General features: G+C 41.4%; 2 protein-coding genes across 3 annotated transcripts in view; both read left to right on the top strand.

The window, feature by feature from the left end:
- LOC126924398 (origin recognition complex subunit 2) overlaps nt 1-6,473 on the top strand; it is a 112,879-nt gene extending 106,406 nt beyond the window's left edge. For both annotated transcript variants that reach the window (XR_007713500.1, XR_007713501.1), the window contains one exon: nt 6,361-6,473. The gene's annotated coding sequence lies outside the window, so the exon portion shown is untranslated. The remainder of the gene's footprint in view (nt 1-6,360) is intronic.
- LOC126924401 (speckle-type POZ protein) overlaps nt 1-12,164 on the top strand; it is a 44,090-nt gene that overhangs the window by 18,511 nt on the left and 13,415 nt on the right. Inside the window, exon 2 of the mRNA XM_050738838.1 lies at nt 6,361-6,505. Within this exon, the coding sequence (XP_050594795.1) occupies nt 6,361-6,505 (145 nt within the window). The remainder of the gene's footprint in view (nt 1-6,360; nt 6,506-12,164) is intronic.

The raw sequence follows: 12,164 nt of genomic DNA, 5'->3' as shown, positions 1-12,164 counted from the left end.
TTCACGCCGACAACGTGACCGGGAATTTCTGCGACTTTTCCGGCGACAGCGACCTCGTCCGGTTTCCGATTTCTGTCGACGATCTCGGGTTTCGCATCTTCCATCGTCCTCGTTTCTCTTCGCGCGCGGAACCAGATAAAACGGCGGGCTTCGGATGACCAATCGTCGCAGAAACCACGCAAATTTATTAAAACGTCGCGGAACCTCTCTCATTGGCTTTCCCGTTCGTTCTATTTCATTTTAACTTTCATAACTAAAACAGTCTACGCTTAAAACCTTCTCGGTAAGAAATTAAAAATAGATTAAAGTTAGCGTTCTTTGCGACATAATTTATTTCTTGGTCTTTTTTCAACGCAAATGTAACGAAAGTATCGTTGGTGTAGGTATAATCGACGACCTATTGTCTCTAAATTGACGATCATTCGTTATTGTAAGTTAACAAAATTAATGGTTAGCGGCATATGAGTTATATGTACGAGGAGATTAGATTTCAATGTGATTAAATACAGATGCTTTGTTATGCAGATGAGCGGCCTCTTTCTTTGTGTGTATTTATAGCTAATTAAATAACTTCCAGCGTCTAATTTTAGATAACAAAAGACGGTCGTGGATTAAATTCACGATGAAAGGTTATGAATAACGCAAGGCTCGTATCGAGCTAAAAAGGTAAATCTCAGTTTTCATGCCTTAAATTGCAAAATAGCGAACAATTATTTGAAGTAAGGACGAAAGAGATCAAATTATATCAGTATGGAAGACGTTCCAGTTCAACCATAGAATTACAAAATCTCTACACAAACTTTCACTTTTTCCTCCAATTGAATGTACAAAGACCAACCTACTTTTAATTATAAAACACACTTGCTACGAACATTCTCCTTAGAGGTACCTTGAAAAATAACTTTTATTTTTCGCAGCTACAATTCCTCGACAACCATTCTTAGTGTGAGACGCGCGATCGTTATAATTGCGTTGTTTCAGCTTAGCATAGACGGTTTTCACCTAACTTCCTCGTTTTCACCGGTGAACTCGTCGGAGCTCTGTTCTACTTTCCCTTGGGTTCTCTTTGCCTGGCCCACGCCTTCGTCATACAACAGATTCGAAATCGGGTGGCCCGATTGACAAAATTTCAACACCAAATGCCCATGAATAGACCGAACTCGTCTTTGTTCCTTTCCATTTCTCCAACAAATCATTTCATTCGCGTATACTATATTAAGTATAAAAAGTATCTCGAAATATCTCTTAAACAATTTAACGTCATTAAAGATTCGGTCGAATTAGATGAATCTGTACAGCTTGATCTTCATTAAGACGTTTGCATTTGTATGATCTTATGACTGGCCTGTCGTTCTCTCTGCACAGTAGTATTACATGCGTCGATCAGACAATTTTGCTTCGTTAACCGATCGACTATTCTCGTCGTTTCTTGGAACTGATTACTCAGAACCAGCATCTAATATTACATATATAAAATAAACAAGTGTATGCCAGATATTCACGTGTCACTTGCATCCAATGGAGGACAAGACACAGCCAAAATTTCCTGGAAATACGTTTATTCTCGCTAATCGATCGCAAGATGATTGCTCCCTATAACCGATCAGCAAAGCGTTACCGTATTCCTTCCACGAACCACACTCACGCGTGCATAGAAAAAGCGATCTGCGAATCGTCGTTGCTGGGATGCGGTCTCTCGTTTCCCACAAAATCGGATCGCGAGCATGCACACGAGCGGTCACGTTCCCTCCCACCCACGCACCCTACGTTCACCTGGCTTGAAACGTGGAATCACGATAAAACCGTTTATCTTTCTCTCGGCAAAATGTCGCTCGAAACACCGTGCGCCCCGAATATCGGCTCTCTTCCTCTTTCGTTCGACGCCTCTGACTGTATATCTAGCGCAAAAGCAACGTGGGAGTAAAACGTGGAAGTGAAAGTTAGAGCGAGGCAACGTCAGTGAACGGGAGGGACATCGTGCAAAAGGCGCCAGTTAACATGTCGACGGATAAGAAGTTTAACGAATGGATGTATCACGCTCGCCTTTTCAAACCAGATTTACGCGACTCGCAGCCGAATTTTGCTTCTTTTCTTTCTCAGCTGTTATACCCGCGTGTCGTCCGAACGAATTGTTCTTTCTCCGTTTTTGTTTGTTAGGCGATTTTGTCAGCGAATTGTCGTCCCCTTTGTGTTCGGACGTTTCGTTCTGGCAAAGATTAACATGGAACACCTGTGGTTGCGGAAAGAAGCCTTATCGTTTAACGGAGCAAGGTTCAAAGAATAGAGAAATCAAATCGGAAGCAACGCGATATCTTTATTTCTGTTATTTTATGTTCTCTTTTATTTTATGTGACACGCTAAGTCCACACGAATTTTGATCCTACGTACATTATGGCTGGGTAATTTATCGTCTCACGGCTTTGTCATCCTATGACTCGCTTCACAGCTTCATGAATTTTTATAGAGATGTTTATCGGCATTTTAATAATCCTGTTTGTCGGCTTTGCATGTTCGCCAATAGATTTATCTCGAATATTCTCATTTCTTAGTATTTATAGCGACACTGCGACGAGAAATGTGATAAATGTTATGATTATATCGCGACATTTAAGAAACTAGAAGATTCAATCTCGAACGCGAAGGAAATGCAGAATACTTTCTCGAATTGTCTTTGATCGTGGTTGGTGAAAATTTTCGGTCGTTTCTTTCATTCTGTCGCGTTTACAGCGAAGTAAGAGTAACTTAATCGCGAGATTTCTCTTATCTGCACTTTTGCTGCTCGCAAGCAGCGTGTGTTGGAAAGTGAAAGGGGGGAAACGAGGCTGTTTTTCGTTTGCCAAGCACTCGTTGTATATCTTCCGGAAACGGAGATACGTGTATCTTATCGAAGTATCGAAATCGAAGCAACAAATACTTCCGCATTTCGAATGTCAAAAATATCGTGTACTTGTCCCAAGACATAGCTATTCGATGATTTATTTCTATACAATATCATAGTTCGTAGTAAGCATCGATATAATATCTAAAAATTTCAAATATCCCATAACTCGTCGTAGTTCATAGATTCGGATATCGAAGGATTGGAAAATTTCAAAATGAAAATCGAATATTTTCCGGTCGTCTGCGAAATTAGAATTTTCTGATGAACATATTTATCCAAAAAACAAGGACTCGCATAACGATTCTACGCAGGAAATGCGGTTTGTAAGATGTAAGAATCGCTTATCGCAACGTACTCTTATTTTTTTTAGTATCGCGGTTAATCGTATGCGCGGTTGAAACACTTTTTCCATTGCTACGTGAGCGCCCGTTTGTTGAACAACAATTTAACCGTATGTAGTTCACCTCCATACCTCCATGCGTCTCTGAATGTAACGCAAACGGCATCCGTAAGCCAAAACGTTGTTCTTTGGAAGGGGATAAATACTGATATTAATCCATCCGGTGTCACGATCATTCACGAACGCTTTTATTCGATCCTCCGCTAGTTTCGAGGGGTGTGTCAACACCGAGAACATTTTAAAGCAAACAATTTTTTCAACGTGCTATTCATCGTTTTATTTACTTGGCCACTAAATTTGGTTAAATCAGACAATTTATTTAATATATCGTCAATTGCTCGGTGTGATTTACTTCCGTAAGAAACAATCCTGACTAGACAGCTTACCATAGAAGAATAACACACTCGTTGAATTAAACTCAAGATTAGTCATCTTCTTTGTCTTTCTTCCAGCAATTTCAGTGTTTCTTGAAGTATATAGTAATTTAAAGTTCTTAGTTATAATGCTCTATTTCTATGTCAGAAATTGTTTAATTATTCTGTATTTAAATTTTAAGAGCGTACATTGCATTCAGAAAACAGATTCCTTAGAAAATTATCGAATTGACGTACCTTCCTTCTTTTCTTAAGTCGATGTAATAGTAACGTTAGTAAAATTCGATAGTAAAATATACAAATATCAATGTGATAATAATTAATTGATTGTATAAAGTCGGACGTGTGGCTAATTTCGGGAATCAAAGGTTCACATCGCAGGGTGTTCGAGAATAAACAGTTTTCGATTGAATTGACAATCGGCGTGAAACGTCGATGATTTTCATACAAGTTTCCATCTTCTTCTTCTCGGTATCGCGTTTACATCTGGGACTATAATTATCAAATTAAAGATAGCACGGCGTGATAAAAGGCATCGTAAACTAGGGAAAAGAAAAAGCGTCATTCTACCTTCGTGTACCTATTATCAGCCTCGAGTGGCACGGTTTGAGTATTGATTTCCAGAAATAACGATACCAAACAAAATTACTTCGTATTGTAGTGATTTTGGAAAATAAGCAAGGCTTTATTAGTCGATTATTGTTACGCAATGAGCGCGATTACGTTTAAAGGTGGTGGGAAATTAACCGATAAAAAGGAATAGAATGGACGCTAAACAACGCGATTATTCGTTTTAATGGCGATGATGATGGTCGTTGAGAAAAGTGGCTAAAGAATGGTAATTTTTCATCCATTTTAATAGCTGTTTGTAGGCGCAGACAATGATTAACAATTACTGCAATAGCTTTTCGTAGATTAAGAATCTATTTGGAGGAATCGAGGTAGCAATAGGAGATTCATATATTCAGGTTCAAACGTTAAATGCCACATCGGTATGGTAATATTATTCTCTTATGACGCATGCAAATTCTTCCACATCAATATATTTTCTAGGTCTGTGGGCTGAACTTGTGTACTGCGCATTTCAAATCGATACTCATCAATTTTCTTTTATAAATCTATGTCTCGATACGGTTAAATCTATCAACTAATATATCCATCCTCGAAGCTTTCCTTAAGTATCCTTCAAAAATCCTATCATAAATCTATTTTAATAAATATTCTGTTTAAAATTGTTGTAAGATATATGCTCCTCGACAATGTTTATATTTCGTAATATACAAGCGAAACTACACTTTCCCGATGCTATTTTAAAGCGCTTACCTAATCTCTGACTATACCGCGATACAGTTCGTTCGGCGTCACGGAAAAGAATGCCTACTAGGAAAAATGCAAGGGTCTCGTGTCACATCGACGAGGAAAATTCCTCCATCGTCCTTTGTCTGTTATTTCGCACCTTTGCACTTAGCGGCGTGCAAAAATTTCCGGTTACAATGAATCTTTGATTGTAATTTTTAACTATTCGAAAAACGATAACCGAAATACTTTTAAGTAACATCGAGTAATACGAGGAGCGCGATAAGCAAAAGATAATATTATACAACACGCAAACGCTGTTATAGCGTTGTATAATGTTACCTAAAATTCTTTCAAAATACCGCTTTCGAAATATAAAGCGAAGAATCTATTTGGCCCCGAAACTTTCGCGTGTAACTGTAGATATAGGATATTGGAAAAAGATGCAAGATACTTCAGCGTGACGTACTCGTCGCAGATGTCACTGAAAAGATATAAAAACATTCGGTCCGATACGGATAGGATCACTCGTTGATTAAAATAAAAAATATTTGATTATCGTAACGTTAACAAGTTTCTCGCTAGCTCTCGGACAAGATAAATTATCACTTGTGTATGATATAACAATGTAGATTAAAAATAAAGTACGAAAAGGCAAATTCGATGTTTATCTAAAAAATCAAAATATGTAATCTCCGCTAAAGGCAAGCGCTCGTGCAGCGCAGAAACGACAGCGACGCTCGATCGTCGTCGAAGGTTCGATGCGATTAACCAACCTGACCAATCCGCCCCCGCGGTTATCGCGTTAACGTATCGATTGACCGACTCGATAAGGGTTAAAAGGTTAAGACGAGAAGTCGCGTTGCGACCTCCGCTCGGCTAGAGAATCGAGAAGCAGGTCCGATGAACCTGCGAGGCTAATGTACTCGACTCGATGATGCTCGAGTAGTTCCGTACTTGGCGCACGTGAGCACCATCGCGTGCCCTGCATACCCTTCTTCTTTCATGCTTCTTTTATTCGTCTTACCCTCCTCCCCGCGCTGCGGTTCTCCGTTCTCCAACTTCCTCCAACGTTCAGTTCTCCTTCCTCGGTCACCCCTTTTCCTCGCATCGAGCGACTCGTGTGTCCCTGTTCGTAGTATAATGTAACGAGAGACTCGTTCACACGTGCCTTCCATCCAGTGTTCTTCGTTTCAGCAACAGAAGAAATTCTTATGGTTCTAGGAACGTTCGGTTAGCGCTAGAACTACGAATGGTTAAAATGCGAAATTTGCTTCCAAGAAACAAAAATAAAACGACACGCGGCAGCTAGCGTGATTGTCACGCGTAGCAACCCCAAAGAGCGCGGAAATTTTACGGAGAATCGCGCAAACTGAAACTAACATGGGAACGACTTGTTCGTGTTGCAGACTTGCGGTGAGCGACTGTGCGCCTCAAACGTCGCGGGTCAGCTCAAACTTGCACAGCAGCAGTAGTATGGCAGTAAGCCGTGTACCAAGCCCTCCACCACCGGAAGTGAACACCCCTGTGGCCGAAAATTGGTGTTACACGCAGGTACGTATCAAATAATTCTTTCAATCGAAAATTGCCTCGAATCGATCGACGATAGAATTAAAGCAAATTATTGCAAATAATTAGGAATTAGTTTCTGACGAGTTGTACTTTTGTAATGATATAAGTTATGAGTTTTAGAATTTTAGAGTATATTAGCAAATAATATATATCGTCAGCCTTGTGTGTACAGTGTAACTGTTTTTAATGATTCTTACGATTCGAACATGACTGTTGCGAGAGCAGTGTCTTGTTAGTGCTACCGACAGGGCGAAGCCAATCTAATTGCAGTTTAATTGGTCGTTAGCGATGACAGTGAGCTTCAGTAACAGTTGGCAGAGCAGGGTACTCGTAGGGACCATTTGTTACCGTGTTTTGTATTGTACATGATTGGAATAAGACGGTAACTTTTAACGGTAGAAATATCTTTTAGGTAATTGAGGATTTCTCATGACGTTAACGAAGTTTTCTCGTATGTCTCACAGAATGTCCGTTACAAACGTTAAGCCGTGAACTAGATAGAAGTGTTTGAAGTTACGTTAGTGAGGATTCGTTCGATTTACAATTTAAGCATTGTAATCAAAAACTTGAATGGTCCTCGTTCACGTGGGTCAATCCCAAACATTTGCTCCGAATATTCTTCCTTCGCATCTCCGAATTTCTAGATTTCTTTCTTCGAGTAAAACTCCCAAATCTCTGGATCAAACTCTTCTCACTCGTTTAAAAATCGCTCCCAAAATACTTTTACGACACAGGTACTCTCGCAATTCGAACCACGCCATTCAATTGAAGAGGATCGAAGAGGATGAGATTCGATGGAAATCGAACATACAGGTAGCGGAATCCACGTCACCGAGTTGGCCAAACAGAACCCTTGGAAATACGTTTTGGACGTGTCAAAGGGTTCTCCTACTCTTCTAGGTCAATTTCGTCGTCTTCGTCGATATCATCCTCGTGGTCGCGCGTGAGAGCACGCACTCCTGACGTTCTCGTTCTATTTTTACTGCTCGTCCCCTCGCGATGTGAATGACCTGCGACTAGATATCCCGCTGCTCCCTGCCGCGATCTCTAACTCGCCTGTGGAAACGTTCACTAACTTCCCCGCGAAAATTCGTCTCTTCGAGGTACTTTTTCTTCCGATATAAAAAGCATCGGAAATTACTTGGACGGTTCCCGAAGCAATCCTCGACGTTTCGAAGACACGAAATCGAGCAAAGAGGATCGTCGAAGCGGAAGTTGGAAGCGATGGAAGCTTGGTATCTTCCATTTCACGATAGTAGTCTTTTAGGTAACTGTAGGAATTTCTTTTGATAGAACATGCTAGGGATTCGACTTAAAATCATCTGGCTGGTTCCCCGATCAATTTTCGATACTTCGAAGAGGTGAAATCGAGCGAACGAGAATTATAGAAAGTAGGAGGTCGATTTTCCTTGTCCTTTGAGCAAGAAGATATTAGAGAGATATTAGATAGTTTGTTAACTGTAAAGTTTACCATAGGTTCTCTCGTCAGAAGGAACTTACTGCGAAGTAAACTGGTGGATCCAGTGTAGTCGATATAAGTCTTCGATGGATGGAACCTCTGGGGACGTCTGCGTAGGTCTCCTGGGAATGGGCGAGGCATACTCGTAGATTGGTTGCGGTAGGATATGGTCGAAGACGATCGATTCTGGGTGCGATTAATTAAGTACGACAATTTATCGTTCACATTCAGCGTGTTGCAAAAAGACCCACTGTACCGCGTTAAAAGATACAAATATGTTAACAGATGGTGATCGACATGCTATGAGTTTCAGGATTCTAACTATGCAATAACTATGTAACATCTTTACGTCCCTAAGTAAGAAATTTAAGCATCCAAAATCTTAGATTCCTTTTTTATCACTTTGTATATCTGACAAATAATATTCGGGAATACGATTTAACATCTCGAATGAGATTTTCCCTTGTGAAGGAGAAACGAATCCGCCACAAAACTCTCGAGGCGTTATTTACGTAATGCAGAAGCTACCGAGGTCGAATTCGAGGGCAAGATTGCGATCTTACTTTTTCTTCTGCTTGGCAAGGGGAAGAAGTTGGATGATTCGAGGCGAAACTGCAGCACTCGAAGGAGTAACTCTCGGTTTTCGCGGGGTCCCCTTGCCACCGAATCGAAAGTCGATTCGTGCTCCAGTTAACTTTCGTAATGCACGCGGCGATTTCGCCTCGTCAGCCGCCGCGGAGCCTGGTGCAGCAATCGCGCGAGCTCGCGCGCTGAATCTGTCGTAACACGCCGATCGATGGGCTCGATAAAAGCGTAGAAAGCGTTGCGGCACCGTTTCCAATTGCTCCCTTGCTCCAACGACTCAGGGTCTTCCCTTAATAGCCAAGTTTCAATGAAAAATTGGAATATCCAAGAATTAATGAGAATCGATTATTCTTATTCGTGAAACAGCTGCTTCTATATTAACTAGAAATGCGCTAAAAGCCAACCACTTGTTAATTAATCTACGATAGATCTATTTTATCCATTAAAGTCGTATTTTTAAAGTAACCTATAGCTTTTAAAATAAGTTGCAAAATACTTTTACAAAAATTCACTGCAAATTAATTCGTCAACTCCGCTTTTCCTTAAGCTATTAAGTTCTGCTAAGGAAGGATTAGCTTATCGCAGTAAATTTTTCCTGGAAGATAAAGCGAGGACTCGTCTAAGGACGGCACTCATCGTCGTCGAAATCCGTTGATCGCAGCTCTTCCTGTTATTCATGGTACCGTACCACCACCAACTCCGCAATCTTAGGCTTTTTCGACTACTCAGACTGTTTTTCTATCCGACACGTACCATTTCCTGTCTTTCGCTCGAGTCAAACTTAGATTCGCCGTTTCTTTGATCCACAGACTGTAGCAATTTTCCACGTTATTATTCCAAGCCTATCAGATTCCTCGACTTATAACTGTTTATATTCTTGCTCTGTTCTACACGAGCTAGACTAGTACTAGTCATGAAGCTGATTCGCAAGCCGTGATAATTTTTCTACGATTACACTGTTGGTCTAACTTTGCCAAATCATCTAACTACAATTACATCACATTCTTTTACGCTTTTTTCATTTCAACCTGTCCATTCTGTTTTTACCACCCGACATCCATTATGTCTTTTTTGATTTTCTCGACCGATCGTTGCTCATTAACTTATCCTAATTACAAAAATCTGTATCGCTCGTGTGTGTATATATATATACACACAAATAGCCAATGAATTTTGTAATTTCCTTCTGAATCGTTCAAATCCCCTACAATCTGCATAATCAGCTATCTACGAATTCTAACAATGTTTTACTATCCCCATCGATCTAAGTTCGTCAACTTGCCTCATTAAAGAGCAACCTAAATCACCCACGCGCCTCCAACCTACCCATTCAATTTCTTAATCAAATCTCGTCCCACTCGACATACATTCATAGAGTCGGCAAACTTGTTGGCTTGCCGAAAAGCTCGCAACCCCTAACAATCTTCTGCATCTTCATCCATTCATCCACCTGTAATTCCACGAAACATTCAACACAAATTCCCCTCGCGCACTCTCAACTTGTTTTTTCCACCGACTCGTCACCTAGACGCGAACCCCATATGCCAGAGCCATTATCACTCGTTGCCTTTCATTTCCACGTCGTTATCTCGAGGCACGTGTTCCATTACATCGTCAGCCAACCAGCCAGCCAGCCAAGCTGCCTCGTCTCGCGGTGAAAATAAGTTCGCGAGAAGGGCTAAGCTCCTCTGCTTTTCATTCTTTTTCTTCTTCTTCTTCATTTTCTGCGTCATCCTTTTCTTCCTCTTCGTCTTCGTCGAAAGAGACGTCTCCTTCTACTTTTGTTTGATCGTCTTCATCTGTGTTTTCTTTGTCATATTCTTCCCATCTGTTCTTGCCTTTCTCGTTTTCTTTCTTCGTCGTCTTCGGTTCTTCCCTCGTCCTATTCTTCTCCTCCTATTTTTACTTTGCCTCTTTCCCTTACCTCTTACCATCTTTCTTTCGTCAACTTTTTCTACCGTTTCTACGTCATCGTATTCTTCTTTTCCTATTAGAGAGCTTCATTTATTATTGGAATGAAATTTTAGCCGATACTCGATTAAGCGAACTCCTGTCAATTATTCCACTCGTGCAAACACGAACTCCCATCCGCGAGAACGAAAAATCGTTAACGAGTAGAACCAATGAGTTGCTATTGTACGAATTCCAGTTATCGCTCGTCCTCTGATGGATTCCGATAAATGAAGTTCCACTGTATACTCCCTCTTCATCGTCTCCACCATATTCCTTCTCTTCCTCCACTTCGTTGTCTTCTTCTTCTTCTTCTTCTTCCTCTTAGATAAACAAGCTCGACAACGTTTCTCGGGAATTTCGATTTTCTCGCGGGAAGATCCACGATCGTTTACCTCGTGCATGTTCGACCACCGTATCCAGGACTCTACCGGAAGCCTCGACTTGGTCTGCTTGCTGCTCGAAGCCGCGTACGCCGCTCCCGTAAACGGGTACGGGTGATTCAAGGCCGATCGTCGACGATCGCCGGGTTGAACGACTCCTGGGGGCGTCGACCGGGCCACTATCTTCGTCTTCCTTACTCCTCGCGTTCCAACGTGCTGTTTTCTTCTATACGGAAACGGCCAAGACGATGAACTTTGTGCCTCTGTGTTCCTTACGCCTCTTCTACCGCGGCAGATCCTCTTCGACGCTCAGAACTCTGCTTTCGACGTTTCTTCAAATACACCGATCGCTGCCGGTCTCTTGGCCAGGCTCGCTTCTGGTCCGGGTTTTGTTCAAGAGGACGGCGAAGTTTGAGTTTTATCGGCAGCGATCGAGAATTCGAGGATTGGCGTGGTGCTGCAAAGACCCCGAAGTTGCGTATTGATGAGAGTTTTTGAGGAAATTGACTGGAACTGGGAGAATTTTTGCGTTGTTCTCTTGGAGCTCAGAATTTTGAAATCGACACGTAGGAAAAATAATAAGGATGTTAAATACTGGAGGAGCGGAAAGGATAGAGACTAGAATTTGTTACGAAAGCGACGGAAAAGTTCCAGCTAAGGGCGATGGAAGTTTCAGATATTTCGAAGCAGAAGGAATGGGAGATAGAAATTAAGCGAAAACGGCGGAATAACGGAATTAGAGTCGGGGACTTGGAAGCAAAGAAAGTGAAAATGAAGTTTTAAGCATTTAAGAAGTAGAGGGATAATGGGAATTTAACCCAGAAATATGAAAATAAAAGATAGAACCTGTGACTTTAGAGGATTTTCATTATCTCAGGCCATCTTCCAAACTCAACTTCCATCGAACATCTTCCATAATATCTTCCTCCTGAATCATATTCCGTTTACACGTCCGACATATTTTCATCCAATAAATTTTCAACGGAGGATCTTCCGAATTAAGCTAAATTTCAATCTCTCTCTACTTCTGTTTCAAGAAAATCGATATCGAACGCTGGCGCTCGCGAACAAAGGTACCGCGCATCTCATCCCGTAATCAGTGGTCGATTGTTAAAAAACCGAGACGTCAGGATTCGCGTAGATGACGAGCATTGCGAGCTTTCCGTTTCCGTTTGAGTGGCATCCAAGCGTTTTAACAAATTTACGAGCACCGATATAACCGATGGCTGGTGAATCCCGCCGGTGTGCTTCCACCTAAAGAGCC

Source organism: Bombus affinis, chromosome 14 (genome assembly GCF_024516045.1).
Source record: "Bombus affinis isolate iyBomAffi1 chromosome 14, iyBomAffi1.2, whole genome shotgun sequence".
Classification (NCBI taxonomy): domain Eukaryota; kingdom Metazoa; phylum Arthropoda; class Insecta; order Hymenoptera; family Apidae; genus Bombus; species Bombus affinis.
Note: the sequence above shows the minus strand (reverse complement) of the source record. Positions and strands in the feature narration are given on the sequence as shown.